The 19507-nt window shown below is 43.9% G+C and overlaps 2 protein-coding genes across 7 annotated transcripts in view; both read left to right on the forward strand.

The window, feature by feature from the left end:
- ZZZ3 (zinc finger ZZ-type containing 3) overlaps positions 1-19507 on the forward strand; it is a 76821-nt gene that overhangs the window by 39683 nt on the left and 17631 nt on the right. The window lies entirely within an intron of this gene.
- On the forward strand, positions 14215-16462 carry LOC129331441 (uncharacterized). Its single transcript, XM_054982002.1, has 2 exons — positions 14215-16125; positions 16284-16462. The coding sequence occupies exon 1, from the start codon at positions 14713-14715 to the stop codon at positions 16099-16101; it is 1389 nt and encodes a 462-aa protein (XP_054837977.1). The 5' UTR covers positions 14215-14712; the 3' UTR covers positions 16102-16125; positions 16284-16462.

The raw sequence follows: 19507 nt of genomic DNA on the forward strand, positions 1-19507 counted from the left end.
AATTCCAAAATGCTCAAAGGCTAAATAATTCAGTTCACTGAGGCAATGGACCAAACCGGTCCAAATGGTGAGGTGCCAAAGAACAATCCGTGTTGGGAGGCAGTGTTACAATCCACAAAGGAAGATGCCTGATGGAAAGGTGGTGGGTGAAATGCAGAAATGGAGTTCCACAAACTGGGTTCTCCGCCGCCCTACAAGGACCTCTCTCCATGTGCGTTGAAGCTAGGCACAAGAATTCAGGACACACAGAAGGTTGGGGACTTGTGATTGTGGTGTGATGCATACCGTCCCCTGATGAAGTGGATTTGCCGCGAAACAAGATCTGAATCCGGAGCCTTGTAGGGCGGCGGAGAACCCGGTTTGTGGAACTCCGTTTCTGCATTTCACCCACCGCCTTTCCATCAGGCATCTTCCTTTGTGGATTGTAACACTGCCTCCCAACACGGATTGTTCTTTGGCACCTCACCATTTGGACTGGTTTGGTCCATTGCCTCAGTGAACTGAATTATTTAGCCTTTGAGCATTTTGGAATTGACATATTGGACACTGAACTGGTGAGGGACGTGGTTCCCCTTTTGGATGAGTGTTTATTGTGTTTATTGTAATTATGTATATTGTACACATTCAATACTGGATCTTTAGTGATTAAGAGGACTGTTGATTTATTAAATGTGACTGTATATTTGTTATACATACACAGCTCCTTGCTGATTTCTAGGCCTATACCCACTGTAGAATTTTGAGCATCACTTTGCTTGCATGAGAAATTAATGAAATAGTCCAATAGTTGCTGCACTCTTTGGCATCCCCTGTTTTGGGAATTGGAATGTTGACTGAGCGTTTCCAGTCTGTGGGCCATTGTTTTGTTTTTAGTATTTGTTGACAGATTCTTGTTAAGATTCTGATGAATTCCATTTCTGTAGCTTGTAGTAGCTCTATTGGTATTCCAAAACAAAGCACTTCCTGTGCTTTGTTTCTCTCAGTTGATTTGACTGCAGCTTTTACTTCACTTTCTAGGATTTCTGGTTCTTCATCAAAAAATTCTTTGTCGAAAGTATCTGTCATCCTTCCATCTCTTTTGGATAGTTCTTCGGTGTACTGTTTTCATCTTTCCTTTATTTTGTCCAGATCAGATACTGTATTTCTGTGTTGATCTTTCAGCATCCCAAGCTGTGGCTTGAATTTCCCTTTGATTTTTTGGATCTTTTGGAACAGATCTCTGGTTCTTCCTTTTTTATTGTTGTCTTCTGTTGCTTGCACTGGTTATTATAATAGATTTCTTTGTCTCTGCGTGTAAGTCGCTGAAAATCTGCATTTAGAATTTTGACCCTATTTCAGTCATCTTCTGCTTCTCATTTATCTTTAGCAATTTTAAGCGTTTCCTCAGTCATCCATTTAGGCTTTCTTTTGGCTACAAGAATAGTGTGTGCACATTCTTCCTTAATAATATCTCTGGCATCATATATGCCTCCTGCATATCTGCCATGAATGTATATGGGCTCTGCTTCTGGTCTGTGGGAGTATGGGAAGTTCTTTATTGCTGCAGTGCCAGTAGGTTATCTCGCAAATGTTTACTTTCTCTTTTTCACTCCACTGAGCCAGTGTCCTTGACTGCCAGCTGAAACTGGTTCAAAGTGTATCCTTCTTGAGAACCAAAGATAAGTTCATATTTCTCACTGTCTACTCTAAAACAATGTCTCACTCCAACACCCCCCACCCCCGGTTAACGGTCCTCTTTCCCAAAGGCGGGAATATCCCCAATAACTAATACTGCTCGCCCCACATAAGACACTTCTGCCAATTCCACTGTCTGAGCACCTTGAACTGAATGGATCTCTAGTAAAGTTACTTCAACTGGAACACCTGTGTGTTAACTGTGGAGAACTTGGGGAGCTGACTGCCAGGGACTGACATTTGGTTTCAGCCCATAGTTCTTCTGGCTCATGATTAATTAAACTTAGTATTGCAAATCTGTTCCTTACCTGGTCTTTAAATTCTTCATGAATATTATTTTGATTGTATTTTGGCACTTAGATTCTTTTAGTGTTTCTCTTCAGCTTTATTCTAATTTTTGATATTAGCAACTCAAGATCTGTATTGCAGTCAACTCATGGTCTTGTTTTAGCAGAGAGAGTAGAGCGTCTCCATCTTCTGCTTCCAATTATGTAATCTATTTGGTTCTGGTATTGGTCTCCCAGTGATTTCCACTTATACAGTTGTCTTTTTGGTTGCCTAAAGCATGTATTAACAATGAACAGGTTGTTAGCGTCATGAAATTCTATGAGCCGCTTTCCTGTTGCTTTTTGTGACCCTAGTCCAAATTTTCCAACTATCTCCTACTTTTGCATTCCAGTCACCTATGATTATCAGCATATCTTGTTTAGGTGCACGGTCAGTTTCTTCTTGGACACTTGTGTAAAAGTTTTTGATTTCTTCTTCCTCAGCAACTGTAGTTGGAGCATAAACTTGAATGATGGTTATGTTAACAGGCTTTCCCTGAGGTCGGATTGATGTTATTTAGTCAGATTTTGCGTTGTAGCTTTTGACTTCTTTGCTATGTCTTACTCACTATTAGAGCAACACTGTTTCTTTTGAGTTCATTTTCTCAGTAAAACACTGTGTGGTTTTCTGACTGATAATGTCCTGAGACGGTCCACATTAGTTCCCTCACACCTAGGACTGCAATGTTCAAATGTTCCTTTTCTAGTTTACCTGGCTTCATACTTCTCACGTTCCATGTTCCATGTCAGTCAAGTATTCTATCTGTATTAATGTATTTCAACTCTAAAGGATAACAGTTTGGTTTAGATTACTAATTCTCTTGGCTACCATAGCAAGACAGGCAGTTTAATGGTTATTTAGAAGATACTTGTCATGTGCCTCTTTACATATGTAATTTTGATCTTTGCCCTTGGAGCTTCTAAAGGAGCTTTGAATGAGACTTATAGTAGGAGCTGGATTCTTTATTCCTTCTGCTTTGACTTTAAAGTGGAAAAGTTGCATTTTGGAACCAGAACCATTTGATGAAATTCTTATTTTTAATTGCATGTACAAAGATTTTATCTTTCTTATACTCCATGCATTAAAGTATTGGTTGCTGGGGCACATCTCTATTTGTTGTAATGCTCAGTACAATCTTTCTGTTGGTCATGTTTAGAAGCTTTGTGGAAGAAGTCTGGCAGCTAGTACACATCATATCCCTAAGGATATACTGTTATGAACTAGCTTTTAAGAAGCTCATTAAGACTTATGCTTTACTTTAGTCAATTATTGACTGCTTTGATTCAGTTTAAGGAATCCTCATTAACCTCCAGGAATTTTGTGATTCTTGATAGATACATGCATATTTAAAATGTTTCATTGGTGATGCATCATTCAGAAGAAATGAATCTTGAGAGTGTTCTTTTAGTCATTGCTTCTTGATAGTTTCCTGGTTCATATTTAGATGTGTCTGGTTATGTAACAGATTTCTTTTGAGTAATACATGTAGAAAGTGTAAATAACTCAGAGCCCAAAGTGCTCTGAGATGACTTTACAGGGTTTTTTTTTTTATTCCTTCCTTTCCTTAGGTACCTTATCAGATGCATCACCAGAGGCTAAAAACACTCTGGTGATAACCCTATACAAATGATAGTGCTGAACAAAGGTGCTTTTAAAAAGAAGCCTCTTAAAGAATCTGTATTTCTCTCTAGTGGAGAAAGGTTAAAAACATCATTAAATACTGCTTTAAAAGCTTAACCTAAAGGTAAGGTAAGCAAAGGTGATAAGTAAGAAAAGCCTGGGTGGTGTCATGGTTGGCATGTTGACTAGAAATCGGGCGATACAAGCTATACTCAGCCAGGATGGTCTCTTGAAATCTGTGAGCAAGGCGTACTCTCTTCTATCTCACCAAGTGGTTGTGAGGAAAAAATGGGAGGAACTGTGCTTACCATCTCCAACTCCAAATGCAATAAAGATTGTCTTCTATTAGCTGCATTCGCTTTGATAGCCCATCTGCCCCATCCATGCTTTTGTAACCTTATGGTTGGTTTACTATAATGCACTGTGTGTTGGGTTGCTTTTGAAGACAGTCCAGAATCAGCAGTTGTTCATAATGCAGCAATCCTATTATCGTCAGGGGATGGCTGACAAAGACTTTTCATCTATTCTAAAACAAATATAGTGGCTGCCTAATTGTTCCAAAGTTCAGTTTAAAGTGTTGATTATGATTATTGGTGTAGTGGTTAAGAGTGTGGGACTCTAATCTGGAGAGTCGGGTTGGAGTCCCCACTCCTCTACTTGAAGCCAGCTGGGTGTTACCTTGGGCTAGTCACAGCTCTCTGGAGCTCTCTCAGCCCCGCCCACTTCACAGGGTGTTTTGTTGTGAGGATAAGAATGACATACTTTGTAAACTGCTCTGAGTGGGCATTAAGTTGTCCTGAAGGGCGGTATATAAATCGAATGTTGTTGTTGTTATCATCTTTAAAGCCCTTCATGGCCCAGAGTCCATATATCTAAAGGACTCTCTCTTCCCATATATCCCGCCTGTGCCAGATACAATCCTCAGGATGCCAACTATTGGCTGTTCTCATGCTTGTAGTAAACCATGTCTCATCTGTTGTAGCTGCCATTCTATGGAACAGGAACCCTCAGGTGGTAGTGGTAGGGGTGATATCTCTAGACATATTTAGGAGGCATTGCAGAGCCATTTTATTTGCCAGGGCTTTTTATGGGATATAGATTGCAGGCATCTTTTAGGCATGGAGGTTATTTGGGGTTATATTTGAGTCTGTGTTTTAAATTATGATTTGTAAGACAGGTCAAGCCATGAAGAAATATGGGATATAAATATTTTAATGCATAAAATATAAATAAATAGTATGGTTGCTATTATACCAAACTGTCATTGTAAGCAATAAAAAGAGGGGAGCCAATTTGGAGGACATCTTAAACCAGCATATTTTTATCGAGTTCTCCAAAATACTGCATCTGCTTATGGCAGTACTTGAGGATCTTAATTATTCAAGAACAAGTCCATTTAGTAAAAAAGAAGCCAGGTCTCTTAAGACTTAATTGGCTACAGTTGCTATTATCCTTTGCTGTCTTCTAATACAGTGATAACTCTTACTTTTTAGCATTTCCCATTTAATAGAGATAAAGGAACTTTTTTTGTTGGTTAAAACGTCTCCTCATACTTTCTGCTTTTACACACCACCTCAACAGTCAGCATTTTTAGACAAATCCTAGAATGTCTTTGTTCCCACCATAACAGTGCTCTTTTGTGTTAGAATACCCATGCAAATGATTCTGGGGGCAAGCATCTACATGTCCACAGAATGAAGTAATTGATATGGCAGAGGCAACCATCCTGCTGTGCATGCAACCACAAGCTAGGGAGATAGGAAGTGACAGACAAGTTGAGCAGCAGGTCCTCACAGTAACAGTTCAGAGGGGGATCTGTTCTACAGAACAGCCCAAGAAGACAGTTTAATAGCACAACAAACAATGCTATGTTTGAGAGATGCAAGGGAGTTGAGGAGGAGGAGGAGGTTTGGTTTTGTGCAGGAGGAAAAGAAATTCGGAAACAGTTTTACTGTGGGACATTGGGCAAATAGAGGGAGCCAGGATAAGCAGAAACTAAACATCTCATTTATCATCCTTATCTGTGTCAGTTATTTTTCTTGATACCTGCTTATGGAAGATCACTGGTGTAAGGGAAACTAATAGGATCAGAATAAAGTAATGAGATTTCAAACTTTTAAAAACCACCACAGGGGTCTGCTGAGGTAATTCCATTGAGGACAGTAATACACATTTCTTCAGGGCTTTTTTTCTGGGAAAAGAGGTGGTGGAACTCAGGACCACACAATGACGTCACTTTGGGTAAGCTGGAACAAGGGGGGAGTTTTTTAAAGTTTAAATTGCCCTCGGCGAAAATGATCACATGACTGGTGGCCCTGCCCCCTGATCTCCAGGCAGAGGGGAGTTTAGATTGAGATTTGTCTTGAGATTATTTATTTATTTATTTATTTATTTTATTCGATTTATACCCCACCCTCCCCACAGATGGGCTTAGGGCGGGGCCCTGAGATCAGGGGGCGGGGCCACCAGCTATGTGACCATTTTCAAGAGGTGCCAGAACTCTGTTCCACTGTGTTCCTGCTGAAAAAAAGTCCTGCATTTCTTCATAAGTTTATGCCTCTCCCATGTTTATTTGGATATGAAAATTTTTGTTCTAGTCATAACATGCAAACCTTCTGGTTTCTGCATTACAGATAGAGCATATTACTTTTCTCTAAGTCATGGTACTAGCATAAATTTGAGGGTGGATTTTTTTTTCTTATCTCCTTAATGTTTTTTGTAAAGCTGACCTCATATTAGAGTGATTCATTAGATTTAAGCAGCTCTTTGAAGCTGCTGGTTTTAGAATTGATCCAGAGAAATACTTCTAAAATAGCAGAAGTGTTCCACAGTACATAGTGAGAGGAATTTTTTTTGGTGCTGTTTCATCTTTTAATAAGAAGTTGCAGTCCTTATCTCTAACTGTAGAGGAGAGTCTAAAGAAGAGAGAGAAGGGAAAAGACCTCTGAAAAACCAAAATCAGAAGGTACTCAGTACCACAGGTAACAATGAAAAACAGAAGAGAGAGGCCTGAATACAGTGAGAATAAATAACTGGGAGTGACTGCAAGAATATTTATTTATTTATTTTTTATATGTATATAATTTATATTCTGCCCTCCCCACACCTGAAGGCTCAAGGCGGATTACAACCACACACAGTATAAAATGCCTTAAACAATTAATACCAATTAAAACGATAAAGCATCCAACATTACACAGTTAAAATACGTATATATATATATACCTATACATAGCAGGACAAAATCCAACTGACCAACCTTTGCCCTTCTCCAGAGCATCGCAGCAGGGACTGTTTACTAGATGGGGGTGTTACTAGTACGGAGGGCTTATTCTGTAATCAACTGGCCAGGGGGCTCTGCTTAGCACTGTCCATACACCTGGTGGAACAGCTCTGTCTGGCAGGCCTAGCGGAAAGATAACAAATCCTGCCAGGTCCTGGTCTCATTAGACAGAGCATTCCAACAGGCTGGGGCCAGGACCAAGAAGGCCCTGGCCCTGGTTGATGCCAGGCAGGCCTCCCTGGGGCCAGGGACTTTTAGCAGGTGTTTATCACTAGAACGGAGAGTCCTCTGAGGTTCATATGGGGAGAGGCGGTCCCGCAGATACGCTGGTCCCAGCACCAGCATTATATGCTCAAGCATTGGCATTCCTGTGATAACACGTGCTGCTGCATTCTGCACCAGCTGTAGCTGCCAGATCAGGTTCAGGGGAAACCCTGCTTAAAGTGCGTTAACAGTAGTCTAACCTAGAGGTGACCATTGCCTGGACCACTATAGTTAAGTCATGAGACTAGAGAGAAGGGGCAAGCTGCCTGGTCTATCGAAAGTGGAAAAAAGAGGACCTGGCAACCACAGTGATCTGGGCCTCCATTGTCCAGGAGGCATCCAAGATCACCCCTAGGCTCTTGACTCTCGGAGTTGGTGTAAGCACCGCCCCATCGAGTACAGGGAGCTGGGGTTCTGAATCCACATTTCCACAGCTCACGTACAGGATCTCCGTCTTTGCAGGGTTTAACTTCTGCCACCTTTGCCTCAACCATCCAGCCACGGCTTCAAAAGCATGCTCTAGGACATCTGGGGCCGATCCAGGCCGGCCATCCATCAACAGATATAGCAGGGTGTCGTCCGCATATTGGTGGCACCCAAGCCCGAAACTTTGCACCAATTGGGCAAGGGGGCACATACGGATGTTAAACAATAGTGGGGAGAGTATCGCCTCCTGCGGCACACCACATATTAGTGGCTGGCGGGACAATAACTTCTCCCCCAGTGCCACCCTCTGTTCCCAACCGTGAAGGCTAGCCACTGTAGTGCCATCCCTTGGTTTCTCACATCAGCGAGGCGGTGGGTCATAAGATAACTAGGTTAACAGAAATAAATACCAAGATATAATAAACATAAGCATATCATATGCAGAGCAGTGACATACATTAAACAAAGACATTTACAGTCAGAAAAATGGCTGTGCAGCCCAGTAAGAACATCAGCTATATGAGAAAGTCTAATTCTAAAAGAGAAATGAAAGATTTTCTCTGTTATTATTTGTGCCAGAAGATGGCAGTACAAGAGCACTTGAATTTTAAGTTTTTTCTGTTTTTTTTTTTTTTAAGAAACATAATTTTGATTGCAGCAATCTGGTCAAACATGACCCTCCTACTTTCAGGATGTAGTGGCAGCATAGGTTTCTCAGCTCTAAACTATGTTTGAATGCCAGTGGAGAGCGTGAGCATGTGCTTTTGCACAAACCCAGGACATCCTGAAAATAGTGGCATAAAATGGTTGAATACTTTTAACTTTTAATGGATTCCTTGTTGAATCAGGAATCAGTAATAGCATAAATATAAATAGTTTGGCTATGGCATATTTTTGTTTTTGAGAATTATTTTGAAAGTTTGCATGTGAGGAAAAATGATTATAGTAGGTTCTAGAGATTAATAAAGACAAAGCAGAAAAATAGGTAATAACATTTCTCTTTAATTCTCTAGATTAATACAGCAGTAGTATTGCACATAAAGAACAAGCTGAGAAAGTAGAGTGTTGCTTTAGAGACTGCTCCCAGAATTTCTATATGCAAAGCTGTCTCTGTAAAAATTAGCTCGTAATCATTGTTTCATACAGTGATCATGCCCACATCCTGCAACCGAACTTCTATACATACCATGTTTAGTCAGTATGTCCCACTTTGACAAAAGTGTTTACTGTGTTAGTTTTGTAATAAGTGAAATCATTGAGCTGCAGATGCAGGGAAAAACAAACTAGCAGCAGAAACCATGATAAATAAGATAAAGTTTTGTTTGTTTATAATAGTTTTTCATTCATCTAGTTTTGAAAAATATGACATAGTTTTATATAGTAAAATTACACAGGAGTCCAGTAGCTATAAAGCTATATATGGTGGAGTCCATATAACTACATTGATTATGATGATGCCTGAAGTGATATGGTTGCCTGAAGTGTGTGTTTTTAGTAGCAGATAAAAGTTCCCGGCCAGAGTTCCTGAAGGGTGCCCATGTAAATCTGTTCCTGTAAATGCATGGGTCCCTTCATAATTGTATTTAACTCTTACTCCTTTTAAGGATCTGAGGATAGTAGCTTGTAAAACATAGTATTGGAGAGTTGTCTCTCAGCCTTCTGTATGTAGTCCAGCTTATTCAAGATGACAACTGCTCCTCCTTTGTCAGCTTCCTTAATCATGATCATAGATGCAGAGGAGTTAGCCGTGTTAGTCTGTAGTAGCAAAATCAAAAAGAGTCCAGTAGCACCTTTAAGACTAACCAACTTTATTGTAGCATAAGCTTTCGATAATCACAGTTCTGACGAAGAGAACTGTGATTCTCGAAAGCTTATGCTACAATAAAGTTGGTTAGTCTTAAAGGTGCTTAATTATGATGTGAGAAATATTTATGAGATTGTGTGTTGTATCCCTTTCCGCATGATGTGATTATGTTGTAAGCGATGCTATTTAATTAAGTCAGTTCACTTATGCTCAGGCAGTATTATTACAGGACCCAGTAACATAAATAATACCATCTTGGGCTCATCCTCTAACTCCACACCACAGTAAGAGAGCATATACTTCAGTAATAATTATGTGCTTTCTTTTTTGAAATTCTTGGGCATGATCCAGAGAACTTCAACTAGAGGTCTACTTTTTAATTTTTTCCTTGAATTTTTCTTGATGTGGTAGTCCACTATTCCTAAAAGTTATTATTGAAAGACTGTCCAAAAACATGGGATATGGCATGGGGATCTGCAGTAGGTGGTAGCAATTCATAGGAATCTCGGATATCCTTGTGATTGTGCAATTGTTCTCCACTTATATGTGGGGAAAGAGGGAGTGGAGGTTGATCCAGCCTTTTCAGTTTAACTAGTGTTCTGTCACGTATCATTAACTTTTGATAAGTAGCATTTTTTCTGAACAAGAGCCAAGTGCATGCTATGGCAATCCTACTCTTTCTCTTTAAGGTTTAGAAGCCTATTTAACAGCAGCATTTGATATTTTGTCAGAGAAATAGGACTAGTTGTTGCTATGTTAGACTAGGTATGTGGCTGTTCTGGTCTGCCTTCATCAGACAGGTGTAAGCTGCCTGACTTGGTTGCATGGCGATTGCTGCTATCACTTGCCTAGGCTCCCACTGAAAAAATCCAAATGGCTCTTTATTTTATGTTATTTATGGCCCACCTTTCTCACTGATATTCAAAATGGGATTACACAGTGTAATTCAGTAACAATCAACTGGGATTTCAGTAAACAATACAATAGGGTATAGATTGCAAAACAATTTGAAAACAAGCTGAAATCTGATAGAGTTTAAACAATCCATAAGCAATTTGAATATAACAAAATAAACAACAATAACAGACAGTGGACAATGGTATCATCAACAATCCCTATCCCTTTACTGAAACATAACCTTGAACACATCCCTATTAACTGTGTGTGAAAGCTGTACTGAATAATTTGGTTTTGCACACTTGGAAGCCAGGATAGTGGGAGTTTTCCTGATCTCTTCAGGCAGGCTGTTCCATAAAGTTGGATCCACCCCAGAGAAAGCATGTCTATGGGCAGCTGTTGATTTTTCTCTTTTGCTGGGTGGCACCTGCAGAAGGCCCTGTTGAGTCTGTTTTATGCATCTGTCAGTTTTTAATGGGGAAGGTGAGCAGTAGGCAGACACTGCCCACATTTCCATTAAAATCTGATAGCTGAATAAAACAAACACATCTAAATTTCATTGTTCATCTACGGTCTTCCTGTGCAGTCCCACATGGGACTGCGCACGCGCAGGCCTGCCGATACCGGAGATTTTAATAGCTAAACACCACCAGGGGGCGCTCCCGCCTCTCAGCGCGCATGCGCGGCCCGCTTTCCCGCCGAAACGGCCCTTAAGAGGCGGAGCGCCCCTCACATACCCTCAGTTTCTCTTTCGCCGCCGATCGTTGAGGTTTAACAGCTTTCTTCGTTCGCGATGTCTGAGAAGGCCTTGTTTAAGCGTTGCGAGACCTGCAATCGTAAGATGACAAGGTCGGATGGCCATTCCATTTGTTTGTATTGCCTTGGGGAAACTCACAACACTCAGGCGTGCAAGCATTGCCGCGCGTTTACCTCCAAGGCCCGGGCGGAACGGACGGATCGTTTGCATGCCTTTCTCTGGCAGCGTGCGATGTCGGTCGAGGACCCTCCACCGAAGTCTTCGTCTGCTCCGTCTGCGTCCTCTCGTCCTCCTGTACCTTCGGGTTCCAAGACTCCTCGTTCTCAGCCGTCTCCGAGTCGCTCGGAGTCGAGGTCCGAGAGGATCCCTTCGGGTCGGAGTTTGTCGGAACCGACCGCTTCGGTTCCGAGACATCTAGCAAGTCGACCTCCTTCGATCTCGTCGGCTGTCTCGGCTTCGCCTGCTCGTGGCGCCCATAGAGGTTCGACTCCGTCGGTTCCGAGGTCGACTCCGCCAACTCAGACCACCTCTACGGTTCCGATGACTTCGGATCCTGCTGTGAGACCGAAGGCCGTTCCTGAAAAGAAAAAGAAGAAGCATAAGCATTCCAGTAAGCATGATACGGCAGTGTTGGAAGGCTTACTCACCTCTTCCCCGTCGGTTCCGGTCGACTCCGCTCCCGTCCAAGTGGAGCAGCGAGCAGAGGCGAGTGATCGTCCGCAGTCCAAGACTCCTCCGGACCGGGTGGCTCAGGAGGACGATGTCATTCTCCTCGAGAAGCCTCTTACCCCTTCCGGTCGGGCTCGATCGGCCTCGTACGAATCGGACTCTATTCAGTCGGCTCGGAGTCGAAGGAGTCGGTCCGCCCGTCGCTCTAGCTGTCGGACCCTACGGTCCTATCGGAGCCGATCCAGGGAGAGTCGACGTCGAGATGATCCTGTCCCTCGTTACTCTAGTAGGGAGAGTTCATACTACTCGGACCGGCATTATAGAGGTGCTTCGTTGTCTCCCTCATTTCGAGTCGGTTCCGATGTTGGCTATGACCCGTCCCGCCTCCCGTCGGATCGGGTCTCTCCACGACCCCGGGCCCGTTACAGTGTTTCTCCTCTGTCGGAGTCACCTGAAAAGGAGATTGGGCCATCTGATGAGGCCTCACCTACTGATGATTTTCGGGCCTACAACGAGTTGCTCCAAAGAATGGCGAAAGCCCTGGACCTTGAAGTGACTTCCACTGAATCTAAATTTACTGATAAGATATTGCAACATATCTATTCGGGTTCTACTCCCTCGATTGCCTTTCCCCTTATTGAGGGGTTTGCTGATCTATGGAAGACGCTGCAGTCTCGACCTGCGTCTGCTACCGCCACTAATCGAAAAGTGGAGAGCTTGTACCGAACCAAGGACGATGCTCATCCGTTCCTGGCCGTTCACCCTCCTCCATCCTCACTTGTCACCGAGGAGATGCAAGCTCGGCCTCGCCAGGGCTCGCTATCGGCTCCAACTGACAAGGATAGTAGAAAGATCGATGCCTTGGGTAGGAAGTTGTATACTTCGGCTACGTTTGGCATCAAAGTGGCGAATTATGCCGCAATGATGGCGGCTTATCAGCTGTTTTTATGGAAGAAGGTGGCGTCTTTTCTTCCTAAGCTTCCCGAAGATCAGCGCACTCTGCTTCGGGTCATTCAGGAGGAGGCTGTTCGTCTCTCCAGACACCAAATTAATGTTGGGAGACACTGCGTCTCGATCACTTCTCTCCTCGGTGGTACTGCGCAGGTACGCATGGCTTCGCACGACCGCCCTGCCAGTTGAGACAAGGAACAGGGTTGAGGACCTGCCGTTCGAGGGCACCACTCTGTTTTCAGAGAAAACTGACGAGTTCCTCTCTAAGAAGAGGACTGATCGTTTGACAGCCCGCTCATATGGGGTTCTACACCAGCCGTCGCAGCAGCCTTCTCGCCCATACTATCGCTCCTTCCAGCGTGGCAGACAACACCGCTATCAGCCCTATCAAGGGTATGCTTACCAGCAGCGCAGGAGCTACCAGAGCCCACAATCTGCCTTTCCCAGACGAAGGCAGGGCCAACGTCCCAAGCCTGGTTCCCAACAGCATCAGGCCAAGGACCAGGACCAATTACATAAGCAATTCTGACAATCACAGGGACCTGACCCCACATTTGGGGACAGGCTTAATGCTTTTTTGGATGCCTGGTGTTCAATTTGTTCCGATGTTTGGGTTTTGTCTATTATCCAGTTTGGTTATAAAGTTGAATTTCTTGGTTTACCTTACCTACGTCTCCCTGTGTTTTCTTCTGACCCCCCTCGTTCAGAGATCCTGGGAGAGCTCTCAGCCCTATTGCAGAAAGGGGCTATAGAGGAGATTCCGGTTGCTTCAGCTGGTTTGGGGTTCTATTCCAACCTCTTTTTAGTGGAGAAGAAGGATGGTGGGCTTCGGCCTATCCTGGATCTTAGGGGTTTGAATAAATTTATACGAGTTCGTAAATTCAAAATGGTTACTTTACAGATGGTTTTGACCTTGTTGCCCCAACAGTCGTGGTTTGCAGTCCTGGATCTGAAGGATGCGTATTTTCATATTTCAATTTTCCCTGAACACAGGAAATTTTTACGTTTTGTCTATGGGCAACGTGTCTTTCAATACAATGTTTTACCCTTTGGGTTGGCCACTGCACCTAGGGTGTTCACCAAGTGTGTGGCAGTAGTGGTGGCTCATTTACGTCTCCAGGGCTGCCAGATCTTTCCTTATCTGGATGACTGGCTCTTGGTTGGTGATTCTGCTGACTCTGTGTCCAATCAGGTGTATCTCACCTTAAATTTATGTTTACGCCTGGGTCTTTTTGTTAATCAGAAGAAGTCCAAGTTGACCCCGGTGCGCTCCATCCAATTTATTGGAGTGGTTTTGGATGGTGTTCGGGATGCAGGCTTCTTGCCTTCAGAGCGTGCTGCAAAAATTAAGAGGCTTATTTCGACCCTTCAGAGGTGTCGTTTCCAATCTGTTCGCTTTATCCAGACCCTTTTGGGTTGCATGGCTTCTACTACGGCTGTGGTTCCGCTGGCCAGGTTATTTATGCGACCCTTCCAATTGTGGTTCAATTCAGTATTCTCACCGGCCCGTGATTCTCAAAATAGGAGACTTTCTGTCCCTAGGGGGGTGCTGTCCTCCCTGGAGTGGTGGCGGGATGATGCTAATTTATTTAAAGGGATGGAGTTTGGTTTTCACCAAACTCATCTGTCCGTAACTTCCGATGCTTCCCTTTTCGGTTGGGGGGCTCACTGTGCTGGCCTTTATGCCCATGGGTTATGGTCTGAATCTGAACGTGAGGAACATATTAATGTTCTTGAGTTGCGGGCAATTTTATATGCATTGATCTCCTTTACAGATGTCGTGCGGAACAAGTCCGTTCAGGTCCTGACCGACAACACGACGGCGATGTTTTACATCAACAAGCAAGGTGGCACGGCGTCTGTGGCTCTCTGCACAGAGGCGATGAGACTCTGGAAGTGGGCCATAGATCATGCTGTCTGGCTGCATGCAGTTCACATCCCGGGGGTACAGAATTCCATGGCGGACCACCTGAGCAGGCTCCACAGGGAAAACTACGAGTGGTCCCTCCAGGACAAGTATCTCGCCCCTATCTTCTCGGAATGGGGGACTCCGGAGTTGGACCTGTTTGCGACTGTGGAAAATCGCAAGGTCCTAGCTTATTGTTCCAGAGGAGGAGTAGGCCCAGAATCAAGTGGGGACGCGTTTCAGTTAAGTTGGTCAGGTCCCCTGTGTTATGCCTTCCCTCCGTTCCCGCTTCTGGCACGGGTCCTCAGCAAGATCCAGAGGGACAGAGCGTCCGTCATCCTGGTGACCCCGTATTGGCCGAGGCAACCATGGTTTCACTCCCTTCTGAGTCTACAGACTCAATCGATCCGTCTCCCGGTGGTTCCCGATCTCCTGACCTGCGGGGGGGTTCTTCACCACGACATCAGGAGACTCAAACTCACAGCGTGGTTGATCAGGCCGGGGCTGCCTTCTCCGAGGCTGTGACTAATGTTCTCTTAAATGCTAGACGTTTGTCTACCAGGCAGTCTTATGCCCTTAAGTGGGACAAATTTTCTGTGTGGTGTAGTCGCAGGGGTTTGGATCCTTTTGAGTCCACCCTTTCTGAGATTTTGGATTTTTTGTGGGAGGTAAAGCAAGAGGGTTTGGCCAACTCCTCAGTCAAGGTTTATCTGGCAGCCATCTCTGCCTTTCACCCTCCAGTGGATAGAAAGTCTGTTTTTTCCCACTATTCTGCCAAATTATTTTTGAGGGGATTGAATAATTTGTTTCCCCCTGTGCGGGCTTTGGTCCCTCAGTGGTCGTTGCCCCTGGTTCTGACTCGTTTGATGTCTAAGCCGTTTGAACCCTTGGCTTCCTGTCCGCTTCGTTTTTTGTCCATGAAAGTGGCCTTTTTGGTTGCGGCTACTTCAGCCAGGAGGGTTGGGGAGCTGGCAGCGTTATCTTGCGAGCCCCCTTATTTGAAATTTCACCCTGAGAAGGTCGTTCTTCGTACAAAGGTTGAGTTTTTACCTAAAGTAGTATCCCGTTTTCATTTATCTCAGGAATTGGTTCTGCCGGTTTTCTTTCCGACTCCGGCTTCTGAGGCAGAGGCGGCCCTTCATTCTTTGGATGTTCGCAGGGCCATTTTATTTTATTTAGATAGGGTAAAACCATTTAGGATTGACTCTAATTTGTTTATTTGTTTTGCTGGACCGAAGAAGGGTAACCGGGCTTCGGCTCAGACTATCTCTAGATGGGTGGTCCAGGCTATACTGACCTGTTATTCTGCTGCTAACCTACCTTGTCCTTTGCAAGTGCATGCCCACTCCACCAGGTCCCAGGCGTCGTCAGCGGCTCTCTTCAGAGGTGTTCCACTCCAGGACATCTGCAGGGCGGCGACGTGGGCCTCGGCGGATACCTTTGTGAAGCATTATGCGCTGGATATCCTAGATAGAAAGGAGACAGCGGTGGGCACGGCAGTTCTGCACTCCATCTTTGAGTGATGCTTTGGCGTCACCTCCACCCAGGTATTTAGCTTTGGAATCTTCCCATGTGGGACTGCACAGGAAGACCGTAGATGAAAAACAGGTTTTACTTACCATAACTGTTGTTCATCTAGGTCTTCCGTGCAGGCACACATGCCCTCCCTCCTTCCCCGCTAACTCTCTTGGTACTTACCTTGCAGGGGGCGGCGAAAGAGGAACTGAGGGTATGTGAGGGGCGCTCCGCCTCTTAAGGGCCGTTTCGGCGGGAAAGCGGCCGCGCATGCGCGCTGAGAGGCGGGAGCGCCCCCTGGTGGTGTTTAGCTATTAAAATCTCCGGTATCGGCAGGCCTGCGCGTGCGCAGTCCCATGTGTGCCTGCACGGAAGACCTAGATGAACAACAGTTATGGTAAGTAAAACCTGTTTTTGCTTCTGTGTCAGAATGGTCCACTTATGAGTGTGTATGTTTGCTTTAGCCATGAAAATCAGCTGCTTTTTGCATGTGTGTATACTTGGCTTGCCTTGTAATGCATTGTCAGAAATGCAGTCGTCCTCTTGAGATTTGTGCTTTTTAACTAAGTCAAATAGTTTGTTTTTTTTTTACAAAAGCACTTGGTGCAGCTGAAGAAAAGTAATGTGTTCTTTGTGTTTATAACAAATTATATTATAAAGTGTTACAAGGAAAAGTATTTAGGGCATTAATGTTTCAAACGTTAGAGCATTTGGATTACTCTTTCTACAAGAAAGCAGTTCTGCTGAGTGAGGCAGGGGGTTCATGTTTGAGGTTAGTTCCAGTGATGCTGTTCAAGAAGTATCACTTCTGTTAGGTGAAAGACCCCTTCCTTTTATTAGAAGGGCATCTTTGCTGTTATCCTTTCATATTTTCTTACTTGTTGATGTGATAAGTTTGGAAGGGAAAGCTGTTGAAAAAAAACAGCTCTTATGGTAGGTTTGTCAACTGCATATCTCTTTGCATAAAGTCCTTATGGGTAAATTGTGGAACTTTGCTCTTTTTTTGCATATGCTTAAAGCCTATATTTCATCCTGTGTGGAAGAACAGAGGGAAGTAAATGGAGAGGTGAAAGAAAAGAAATACAAGAAATGAGAAAGTAAAGCTAACTTTTGTATTGTAGGCTTGTTATGGTTATGGTTTATTATTACAGCAAAAAGCCAGTAAAACAAGACAGTTCTGAGATAGGGGATAAATTATCCCATCAAAATATAGTGGTAAGCGAAACATTGATAGGAATTAACAGTGGGAGTAGAAAAAAAAGAGTGAAAAGCAATTAAAGCATATTTTCAGCTAAAAGCAACCTGCGTTTTTTAACCGCTAAAAAGCTGCCGAGCTCCTGAAATCGCATATAAACTGATGGACCCCAATTCTAGCAAATTTGTTCTCCTATATAGATACATTATCTCAGATTCCCAAAGACTGAAGCCTGGCCATAATTGTTCCCCTATTTAAAAAGGGTAGCCCCTTGGATTCATCGAACTATATGCTGATTAGTCTTTTGAATATGATTTGTAAATTGTACACCAAACATCTCTGGCAAAAATTATGGGAATGGTTAGACCAAAATAACCTGCTTGAAATTGAACAGGCCGGCTTTATTCCTGTCCATTCCACCCTTGATCATTGCCTGGTTTTAGACTATTTCATTTTCAAACGTAGGAAGAATACACTGAACTTCACCTGATATGTATCTGGATTAGTTCTGTATATGGATAGATTAGAAGAAGGCATATCCATCCATTGTGCCTTTTGGAACCAGTCAGTCTGTCTTCTAATGAAACAGTGCTGTTAATCAGTGCCTTATTTTCACTCTTACGGATCTATGTGGTACTGATCTTTCTTTTTTGTCCTCACTTTCTTTTGCCCATCTTCAGTCAAGAAGAAACTATTAATAAACGTGGTTGGTTAGAGTTGGGAGTGTGTTTTCAGTAAGAAAAAGGAGTGTGTTGGGAGTGTGTTTTCAATAAGAAAAAGGAAGAGATGTCAGTATAAATCTCCCAATTTGAATGGCAAAATAATCAGTATAACAAGACCTCAACTATTTCTTTAATGAAAAGTAATCTGTGAATGATCAAGTTGTTTAACCCTTTCACTGTGGGCTGCTGTTATACTTGAAATCACATACCAGGGCCGAATCTAGAAGGGGCAGGGGGAGTAGTCTGCCCCCGGCACCGCCGAAGAGGGGGCGACAGGCGCAGCTGCCAGCCACCAGGAGCAAGCAGGCATCTGAGCGGAGGGCTAGGAGGCTGCCCATGCCATTCGCCTGCCCCACAGGACAGGGGGCGCAGGGCGAGCCGGCCACCCTGTCAGCATGCCGCCCGTGCAGCAAGCCGGCTGCCCCGGTGCACCGTGGAGCTGGTGGTGGCAGCGCGGGTGGCTGGGAGGCTGCCTGCGCCATTCGCCTGCCCTGGTCCTGTGGGGCAGGCAAATGGCACAGGTGGCCTGCCAGCCACCCTCGCTGCCGCTGCCAGCTCTGCAGTGTGCTGGGGCAGCCGGCTTGCTGCATGGGCGGCACGCCCTGCCTTGCCCTGCGTGATGACATCACAGAAGTGACATCACGCAGTGCCGGGAGCATGCGCATACTGTGCAGACTTGGGTTGCCCTGGACGCTGGCAACCCTAGATCTGGCCCTGTCACATACACCTGTGTCTATTCCTGGATACATATTTGCAAATGTATTTCTGCAGTGCTCTGGGTATGAGCAACTACAGTACAGTTTTGAATAGAAAAACAATAGGCAAGTAAAGGGTTAAACATCACTTTCACTGCGCTGTTCCTCTGCTCAAAAGTCACAGCCTCCTGATGCATTTCAATAACAAAATAGTGAGCCTTTTTTTGGGATATATTTGTAATGTGTAGTTCAGTGCTTTGACTATTTTTGGGGTGGGGGGACCAAAATCTCACGAACAGTGACTGATTGATCATACAGTAAGTATCAGTGGATTTTGCTAAAAGCATGGAAGACTAGCCAGAGCAGTCTTCTATTTGTAAGACTCACTAGGCCATATGTTTTCATACCTCTTCATTTTGCAGAATATTATGTTTTCTGAATATGGAATTGTTTTTCCAAGAACTAACAAACACATCTACTTTGCATTTCTTCTTCACTTGAAGTACTGTTAGAAGGCATGTAATGCCATAATTAGAAATCTCTGTTAGTCCAGCTACTTAAGTAAGTATGTATAAGTACATCACTTACCTTCTTCCTTTATCAGGTGACAGTAATATTGGTCCAGTACACCGGACACATTGTTTATTATGGCAGGTAGCTTGAAACTTATTCAGCAACATGAAGAACTCAGTTTTGTGACTATTTAATTCTAACTTTTCTAAAAACCAGTCAGCATTACATATTAAGATGAAAGAAGCTTCTGACACACATTCTATTGATGTTTATAATTTTAATATGACAA

This window comes from Eublepharis macularius, chromosome 5 (assembly GCF_028583425.1).
Source record: "Eublepharis macularius isolate TG4126 chromosome 5, MPM_Emac_v1.0, whole genome shotgun sequence".
NCBI classification, from domain to species: domain Eukaryota; kingdom Metazoa; phylum Chordata; class Lepidosauria; order Squamata; family Eublepharidae; genus Eublepharis; species Eublepharis macularius.